This window comes from Squalius cephalus, assembly GCF_949319135.1.
Source record: "Squalius cephalus genome assembly, chromosome: 17".
Lineage (NCBI taxonomy): Eukaryota > Metazoa > Chordata > Actinopteri > Cypriniformes > Leuciscidae > Squalius > Squalius cephalus.
This window is the reverse complement of record NC_137138.1, coordinates 25,561,808-25,572,299: the sequence shown is the minus strand read 5'-3', so window position 1 is coordinate 25,572,299 and position 10,492 is coordinate 25,561,808. Positions and strand designations below refer to the sequence as shown.

General features: G+C 37.5%; 1 protein-coding gene across 1 annotated transcript in view; it reads right to left on the bottom strand.

The window, feature by feature from the left end:
- Positions 1-5,850: 5,850 nt before the first annotated feature.
- The window catches only part of pof1b (POF1B actin binding protein), a 28,806-nt gene continuing 24,164 nt past the window's right edge, over positions 5,851-10,492 (bottom strand). Inside the window, exons 11-13 of the mRNA XM_079847865.1 lie at positions 8,769-8,839; positions 8,538-8,664; positions 5,851-6,771 (exon numbers count right to left, since the gene is read on the bottom strand). Of these exons, the coding sequence (XP_079703991.1) occupies positions 8,541-8,664; positions 8,769-8,839 (195 nt within the window). The 3' untranslated portion in view covers positions 5,851-6,771; positions 8,538-8,540. The remainder of the gene's footprint in view (positions 6,772-8,537; positions 8,665-8,768; positions 8,840-10,492) is intronic.

Genomic DNA, 10,492 nt, shown 5'->3' with positions numbered 1-10,492 from the left:
TGTGCTTCATTTGTTGAGTCTGGTTCTGTTGTTGGGGTTCTGTGGTTTGAGTAGTTTGAGAGTGATCTATCTATCTATCTTATCTATCTATCTATCTATCTATCTATCTATCTATCTTTATTTATTTATTTGAAATCTACTCTTTTTTCATTTCTGCTTCCTTATAATCTTGTTTGCAACCCCCAGTTCAAATTCAATTCAAATTCAATATGTAATTATTATTTTGACATATAACCATACGTGATGAAAAAAATATTAAATTTTTGTATATTTTATATATATTTTTCCTGAAATGTTTGAAATGTTATTTCCACCACATAATTATATTAGACACTATACATCATTTGAGATATGACAATTGTTGATTCAGTTAAAATGCAAAAATAACAGAGGCCTTCAGGTCTTCAAATGAAATAAACTAGTGTTAGTATTACAAGTGTGTTTTAAACCACAGGACCAAAAGGACCTGCAAGATGCTGTCTAAAATACAAAATAAACTTATTTTACATTAAATTCGCCAATGCAAAAACAGCACCAGCTGAGCATTCATCAAGTCTAAGTCAACCACAGCTCAATGTTAACAAAAAATGAGTTGGATCCTTTCTTTTGTCAAACGAGGTCTGCGTCTGTTCACATGAATCAGTGTCTATGGGAAATGGGAAAAACAGGCAGTGAAAAAAATAAGCATGCAAAGGATTCCAGACACAAATAGACGCAACTAAATAAATACAGTGGAGACACACTGGAGAAACAGAGGAAAAAAGATCATGGAACACATGATTTACACAAGAGAGACATATCCTGACACACACACACACACACACACACACACACACACACACACAAACATCCTCAGAGGATGCAGCACAGGTACACACACACACACACACACACACACACACACACACACACTCTCTCTCTCTCTCACGTTTACTTAGCTAAATCTAAATGGGGACATTCCATAGACGTAATGGGTTTTCTATCTCCTTACACTAACCCCACCCCTAAACCTACCCATCACAGAAAACTTTCTGCATTTTTACATTTAAAAAACTTTATTTTTATACCAGATTTACAAATGAAGACGTCCCTAACGGGAGGTTTTTGGAGATGTTGTCAGGTTTTGGTCACTTCTGAGTACAAAATTGTCCCCAAAATATAGTTAAGTAGGTACACACACACACACACACTCATAAATCTATCTTTGTGAGGACATTCATCGACACAATGCAATCTCTAGTTCCATACAGTAACCTTACCCATCACAACTAATTGCCTAATCCGAACCCTTACCCTAACCTACCTTTAACTTAATTATAACCGTATCACTAAAATCATGTCTTGACCCTCAAACAGGCCTTTAAAGGGGTCTCAGAAAGTGAGGATCGGACAAAATGTCCACACTTTACTTTCTTTTTCCTCACTCCAATGGTCTAAAACTCAAACCAGACCTCACAAAACTAGTTGTACAATTGCACACACACACATACATGCGCACTTAGCTCTGAATGGGGAAATTCCATAGACGTAATGGTTTTTATACTGTACAAACTGTATATTCTATCCCACTACACTAACTAACCCTACATTTAAACCTACCCATCACACAAAACCTTCAGCAATTTTACATATTTAAAAAGCCTTTATTACTTTATTTTTATACCAGTTTTACAAATAAGGATGTCGCTAAATGGAGGTTTTTAGAGATTTTGCCAGGTTTTGGTCCCTTCTGGGTACAAATTTGTCCACAAAATATAGTTAAGTAGGTGTGCGCACACACACACACACGCACACACACACACGCAAAGCAAAGCAACCGAGACAGAAAAAAACTAAATGTTTCCTCTTGATAATCAGATTAATAGTTAATAAAATTCAGCATTATAAATGAATGCAAATCTGTTTAATAAAATACTGTAATTCGCCAAAGTCCGAAGCGCATAAAAATGTGCAGGAGAAATGGACTGAGTGATATACTGGAGAGAGAGAGCGAGAGAGAGAGAGACTGAGCAGTGTCTGTAAACCCAATATCCTCTGTGGCCCCAGGGGCTGGGAGTGAACGGCCAGTGCAGGAAGAGATGGGCTGCATTATCCACATCAAAGCTCTGAATTATCAGCCATAATCAATGCCTTTGCATTACTGCCCCTGCTCTCCTCTCACTGTACAGCACAGCAGGGCCGTGGGATCATCCGGAGAGAGAAAGAGAGCAGGGAAACCAGTGAAGGGGGAAATGGCATTAGTCTGGGGTGATGTCTGTTCTTAAAGTCTTTGTAGGTGCTGTGGGACACCGGGCACTGGGCTGGACATTTAACGGTGGGCTTTGGGGTCTTGCTGGTTGGTGACATTTTGGACAGGGTTTGTATAATGCTGCATCTCATCTTTGTAAATGTTGCAGTATTGTGCAAACAATCTTTCAAAAGCGCTTGATCACAATTTTTGTGTGATCTTATATAGTCTACTGGTGATATTACATTTAACAAATACATTTTTGAATACAGTGTATCTACACTGTATTGTACATTGTAACATCGCCAAAATTACCATCATTAGCATTTGTTTGCATTCTGAAATTAACTTTAGGATTATCATAGGTAGAATTTAAGAGGGAAATACTTTAATTTAATCTTTTTATCAAAGATATGAATCTACCAAAGTGGTATTCAAGCCCTTTCAGATATAATGACCTCATTGATGGAGGGGATGTCAAAAGCTGTCCTGTGTTAGAAAGGAAAAGTTTGTTGTTTTGGCGCCCTCTGGTGAATAGACTAGTGATTTCTGGACTTTATTTTTAAGCAATTCATGACAGGGTTTTACCTAAAACAAAACGAACATTTCCGTTACTTAAAACAAAATAAACTTTAACTGAAGTAAAATTAAATATTTTAAAAAAGCTTAAACCTATTTTATTTCATCTAGTTGCCAAGGCAACATGATCCTTAAAAAAAAAAATCATGATCTTAACTTTTATCTCCATAGCGAAATCTCAGTTGGCCAGAGAGTGATTCGTCTTTTATAAATCTTTCAAATAGACAGTCCGGGACGCCACGAGGAGACTGTTAGTGTACTCTGTATCGTTTTAAAATCTTAAACTTAAAAAAGTGTGATATGAATAAATAGTGCTCATCAGTGGCGGACTGGGACAATAATTCAGGCCGGGAATTTGATTCCACTGCCAGGCCACCTCTGCTGCTGCAGTCACCACCACCCTATTCATGTAATCTACTGGACTGATAAACTTGTAGGCTAACCCTATTAATGTAACAGGTTATAGCATAATTGCCTAAGTCATTTTTTGTTTCTTCTTTTCCAAAGACATTGAAATATGACTTAGGCAATTATGCTATGAGGCTAACGATATATAAAAATTTTGTAGACATAGAGATGCACCGATTACAATTTTCTAGGCTGATTCCGGTTTTTCATTGAGTTTGACCTGCCGATTCCGATTTTTTTTTCTAACCACTTTACAGCACACACAAATATTTATTTTTTATCTTTTCTTGACTTTAACCCTTTCACGCGTAAGTTTAAAATATTCTAACTGACACCCCCACCCCCAGAGTGAGTTTTTTCAAGGCGAACGTTCCCTTTAATTTTTCCATGGCGACGCGTCACGCGATATTATATATTTGAAAAGATTGTTATTGCTGCTTCCACAGACATCAGTGTGTATTTTACAAACTCCAAATGTATTGTTTTTCTCGTGCTTATGTGTATTTAAATATCTGAAACCTAAAATAATAACATTATGAGGTTGAAAACACTGCTTAGTTGTGATATATGACAGCGCTGTATGCGTCCGACTCTGGCTCAGCGCCAGCCAACGCGCGAAAGCACAGTTTGAATCTGGCAGTTATGCGACGTCTCAAAACGGTAAAATTAAATATGTAAAATTATAGACGTAATGAGTGGCACATAACGTGAAGTAACATGGCATTTTATTTTGTTTGAAATTTAACTTGTCCAGTGGGACAACTAATTTTCTATTCCACTTGTCCTACAAAAAAATCCACTTGTCCCGGACAAGCAGACAAGCCTTAATGTCGAGCCCTGCACTAACACTATTCTGTCTACTTTTTATTCATTTTTATTTATTATATAAAAAATATGCTACATGTAGACGAAACGAGACTTGACACAGCACAGCAGCACTTACATATTGTTGCTCGTTTGTTGGTTTAATTTTATCTATTGTGATTATCTAAGTGATTTGGATGAAAGCGTTCGTCTGCCAAATTATTATAAATATAATGTAAATGTAATCTTTACCGACCTGTTCCCTTACTGGCGAACATGGCTGGGATTTTGCAGCAGCTTGCTGCGTCTGTGGCCAGGGCTTTTTTCCTTTTTATACGCTCCCTCTCTGCTCCTCTGCGTTTACGCTCCATTTTTTGAACGATTTCAAATAGGCAGTGCGTCGCTGACGTTGGGTGGGAGTGTCATTTTCACTCCGCAATTGCCTGATTCGTCGATTGAGAGATCCGTCAATTAATTCGTAGTTGCACACCAGTCTATCACATGCCAGGCTGATCGTCTGCACAGCGGCAGCCGGCAGGCCAGAACGACCGTCAGGCCACCGGGAAATGTCCCGGTGCTCCCGATGGCCAGTCCGCCCCTGGTGCTCATAAACAGCTGTTGAGATTATATTCTCAAGTGAAACGAATGGAGGCTTGGACCCGGAAACAGTATTCCCTACGTCACGACTAACAAGCCAATAAGGCTTTTCACACTGCGCTCGACCCCGGGTTATCTTCGGTCTAAAGATAGCTTTTATCCCTGGGTAAAGGAATATTTCACACTTGTAATTTAGAAGTGGGGTTGGTACCGTTTTTTACCCGGGGTTATGTTAACCCCGCATTGCGCCCCGTGCGATCAACGTGTGATCATCAACGAGTGAATCTCTGAGCTGGTGTGAGTGAGTGGAGGCGGGGCTCATCTGCATATTCATAGAACTGCGTATACTAAAGGCAAGGGTGAAAAGTTGAAATGTCATTTTGATGATCAAAGATGAGTTTTAATGGATACAATTATTGACCACAGGGGGACTTTAACAAAAACTATAATAGTAGGCTAGCCTATACATCAGTGACACTGAAAAAAACAACTAATACAGACAGGAAAAATGTTGAAACCATTATTGTAACAACATAAAAGAAAACAAAGCAATTAACAGACTAATAAATCAAATTGACAATCCAAATATTTGAAAAAAAAACAAAAAAAAAACAGAAATGTTTATGGAGGTTTTAATGTTATTAACTTTATTTAAAAACAACCAATGTTTACATAGGCTAAAATTAACCATTTGACAGATAAAGAAAAAAGTTACATACAGTATAGCTTTGAGAAATTAGCTTACACTAATCAGTTCTCCCATGCGCTATCAACCACTTTAAAGCAGTAAACCCCCTCACCAGCTTACATTACATATTAGTGGTCTACCGATGTATCAGCCAGAGATATTAGGCTACACTTTGTTTTTTAACAATCGCTAGGAGGGTCCCAGTGATATATAAAAAAAAAAAAAAAAAAAAAAACGATCTGCCATCGGCTGATAACTGTGTGTTTGCGCCCCCATGTGTCAGTTACAATATCCGACAGCTTTGTAAACAGATAATGTGATTTTTATTTTTTATTTTTACATTCTTGTGCTTCTCGTGTACGTTTTCTAGTCTATATAAACTACCATTCAAAAGTTTGGGGTCAGTAAGACTTTTATTCAGCAAGGATGCATTAAATTGATCAAAAGAGAGAAAAAACTTGTTACAGCAAAATATATTGTTTAAATAAAATATTGACTTTTGTTTTCACCAAAGTATCCTGACAATAGACAGACAGACAGGAAAAATGTATTACGGTTTCCACAACATTAAGCAGCACAACTGTTTTCAACATTGATAAGAAATGTTTCTTGAGCATCATATTAGAATGATTTCTGAAGGATCATGTGACAATTTTCTTCTAGAAACGAACACTGTTGTATTATTGTCACATGTTGTCACTGTGAAGCTGTGACTTGACTTGACGACTGGAGTAATGATGCTGAAAATTCAGCTTTGACACCACAGGAATAAATTACATTTTAAAATATATTCAAATAGAATATTTGAAATTATTTAAAAATGTAATATTTCACAACATCTGTTTTTTAATGTATTTTTAATCAAACGTGCTTTGTAGCCTGGTTGATGTTTATTTCAGAAACATTAGAAAATGCTACTGACCCCAAACTTTTTGCATTTAGTGGGTCATCCTGCTCTCCATATATGTATCGGTCGACCACTATTACCTATAGGCATCATTTTCTATATAAAGCATCAATTTTTTTTTTATAAAGAAAAAAAAAAAAAAAAAATTAGCATAATAAATGTACCCAAATGAACAAGAAAACCCGCAATCACCTTTTACATCACTGACAATGCTTAACTTTCATTCCAGCCAAGGTATATGATACTTGCAAGTCGTTTCTCTCCAAATATTTACATCCTTACAGTAGCGTTGTGGTGCATCATATGAAGAGATGACACAAATATAAAAATAACTATCAGTAGTCACGCTATATCGTAATAAAGAAGATGCTTCTGGAAGATTTTGTGTCATTAAATGTTGTGGTTGGTTCATACTTCATATGGCATTATCCAATTCCAAAGCCTAAGCACTAAAAGTCAGCGCCACCGCCACCAATAGGAGCCACTGGGAAGAGGGCGGCATGCAGGGAGAGAGAGAGGGAGTGAGATTCAGACGGGGAATCTTCTTCTTCCTGTTCATTCCTGTCAGAAAGAGACACTTCTAAGAATTGGTAATAACAAAACACACATGGACAAATTCACTAGACAGTTTGGCTACTTGTGCATGCTGTGTTTTAGTGGGAAAAGCATTTTACATTCACTAACCACCTGATAACCATCTCAGCTAATTCTGGGTATTTCCCCGTCAGCGTTCATTACAAGCTTGAGAATGCTTGGCAGTTTTTCAGATTTCAGGATTCGTTTCGTATTGTAGTAGTTTTGATAATATTCCGAGTGATAAAATGTCGCTCTGACATTCTTTGGGGAAACAAAAATCTGTAGGAAACTCAATGGATACAGACACGCTGGCTTCCTTCCCAGAAAGTACGACCAGCGATGATGAGACTTTGAAATATTGGTTCATCCATTCTGAAAATATGATACGACCACAAGATTTGTCGACTCAACACATTTTGTGAAGATGTTCTGGCACTGTTTAGAGCTGAAATGCTGCAACGTACATCACATGATGCAGTTAACGTTTTATCTGGTGCAAGAACAGCACCTGTTTTCTGTGGTCTTTGTGGTGCTTACTGGCAATTCTTTGTCTAAGCAGAAATGTGATTAAATATGCATCCCGCTTTATTGCATCATTTTGTTTTTCATTGGTTATTGTGTATAAAATAATGAGGTCACTGGCAAAAAGCGAGTTCAATGACATCATTCATTTATGCCAGCAGTAGAATTTAGCATTGGCCCTCTACGCCAGAGACTGATCTATTATTAACTAGTGAACAGTGTACTGTTCCCAGACAAACAACATGCTTAAGATAAATGCTCTGGACAAGGTGTGAAATGATGGAAATTATGTGAAATGTCTAGTGCAACTAAAGAAAACTTCTTACCACTTTTTTTTCTTTTTGCATGAAAATATACATGTGCCCAGAAAACTCTAGTTAAAGTCAATGATAAGTATACCCTACTACTGTTCAAAAGTTTGAGGTCGGTATAATTTTATGTTTTTTGAAAGAAGTCTTATGTTCACCAAGACTGCATTTATTTGATTAAAAACAAACTTTTGCAACATAAGTGTCTTTACTGTCATTTTTGATCAGTTTAATGAATCTTTGCTGAATAAAGTATCAATAAAAAAATAAAAAAATAATCTTACCAACCCCATACTTTTTACTCGTAGTGTATGTTTATAATATTAAATATAATAAATTATCCAGTAAATTCAGAATTTAGATTTACATGAGCATTTGTGTTAAAAAAACAACAACATTTTTTGGCTGCTGTACCTTTAACCCCTCTATGTAAACGCCCTCCTTTTCTAAAAGCTTTTTTTCCCCTTCAAAATATCATAGAACATTTATAATTTACATGACCCCTTTTAAAGGGATAGTTCACCCAAAAATGAAAATTCTGTCATCATTTACTCTCCCTCAAGTTGTTCCAAACCTGTATGACTTTCTTTCTTCTGCTGAACACAAAAGAAGATATTTTGAAGAAAGTCGGTAACCAAAAGTCTGATGGACCCCATTGACTTCCATAGTAGGGAAAAAAAATACTATGGATGTCAATGGGGACCAGCAACTGTTTAATTACCAACCTTCTTTAAAATATCTTCTTTTGTGTTTAGCAGAAGAAAGGAAATCATACAGGTTTGGAACAACTTGAGGGAGAGTAAATGATGACAGAATTTTCATTTTTGGGTGAACTATCCCTTTAAGGTGACCATAGTAAAAAGTCATTTCTACACAACACCTGGAGAAATGCCTCCTATAACAAACAATTTCAAGTCTTACAATCTAGATTACTCGTCTGGTGACCTCCCCCGTACTCTCGAAGATGATGGTCCTGTCCTCTTTAATGGGTGGTGTGTACTTGTAATCGTCACTCAGCAGACCCAGTAAAGGGTACTGGGTCGCGTATCTGTTCCATGATAAGAAAGAGTTCACAACAACCATTAGGACTGAATGGCAATTTAGTTTTCACATGGTATTCAGACTATTCATAAGCAATAAAAACACACACACCTCTTTGTAACGATAGTCTTCGTCGCACTGCTGGAGCTGTCAGTCTTCTGCTGTCTGAGTCGCATGATCTCCTGAGAGTAAAAAGTCAAAGGTCAGAATGAAGCACTCCAGTATTGTACTATGACTTCACATTCCTCAAGGGTAATGAAGCTGAGGTAACGCAGAGACGGAAGAAACGAAAGAATGCCAATTATCAAGTGCTGTTCCTTACAATGAGAACCATGCCCTCGTTCAGTGATACGTTTAGAAATAGATGTTGTTTTCCTTGAACATGTCAATACCGACTTCTGATATAATTCATATTTTAAATATCTATTTTTCCAACAAACACATCTAACAAAAACATTAAAATAAAACTTTCCTTGTTTTAGTTTTACAGTAAACCTAGAATCTGTAATCCGGTTAATCCTGAGTTAAAGGGGACTTATTACGCCCCTTTTCACAAGATGTAATATAAATCTCAGGTGTCCCCAGAATGTGTCTGAAGTTTCAGCTCAAAATACCCCACAGATCATGTCAAATTTGCCCCTATTTGGGTGTGAGCAAAAACATGCCGTTTTTGTGTGCGTCTCTTTAAATGCAAATGAGCTGCTGCTCCCCGCCCCCTTTCCAGAAGAGGGCGGAGCTTTTACAGCTCATGCCTCTGATACTCCACAACAACAAAACTGGAGAATGTCACATAGCCAAAATGTCAGAAATGGTCAGTAGCGGTATTGAGCCTTACATGTTCGAACCAGATTTGGACACTGATGGACTCAGGAAGACGTTACAACTTTTAGAATGCAACTGGATGTTTCTGAATGTTTAGTGGATACATTTATGTAGTTGTTGTGGAGTTAAGTTGATTCAATTGACTAGCATGTACCGTCATGTTAATCTAAAAATCTTTTAGAAACAAGTTTAGAGCAAATCCAGTGTTGAACTGACACTGGTTTGCGAAGCAGTCAGGTGTAAATTTGCGCAAATATATAACACATTAACGACTTTCTTTGGCACATTTCCTTGATAAATGAAATTCACCCACGGTGTCCTCAGTGGCTCAGACGGCAGGAGTCTATGGTTACTCATGTTTGTTGGTACATCCAATAACAGAACATTTGTAATGTTTTTTTGGAGCAGACATTGTAATACTCTAGCTAGCTGATACAGCGAGTAAACAGATATGGCAGAGACTGTGCTTCTCACTCAGGACGGGATCTATGCTAATAGGGCAGATCGTCACCAGTCATGGGTGGGGCTTCACCCTACTCTTATGTAAGAGTATGGGGAAAACCTGGAACCACTTGTTTGGAGAGAAAAAATTTGAATTTTGCATAATAGATCCCCTTTAAGTCAGGTTTAACTTAAAATTGCTCCTGAGGCATTTCTAGAATGACAGACTGCATACGTTACATGGCATGATGAAAATGAAATGGTTCAAAGAGGGACTGTCTGTCAGACCAATAGCCCTGTGGGTAGTGCTCTGACAAATGACGCAGATGTGCCTCAGGCGACCTGAGTTCGAGTCCCGGCTCGATCCCGTCTCATCTACACTGTCCTATATCTAATAATAAAGGCATAAAAGGCCAGGAATAAGGACTGCCTCAACTCATTGAGCTTTATGTTTTTCTAGCAGGTTTCCAAGCTGTCAAATTTCAGCTCAAGGAAACATTGGGAAAATGTCGCATCACATGGCAGATCTGATGACAAACGCATTGCGTGCTTGTTAAAAACAACACTGACAG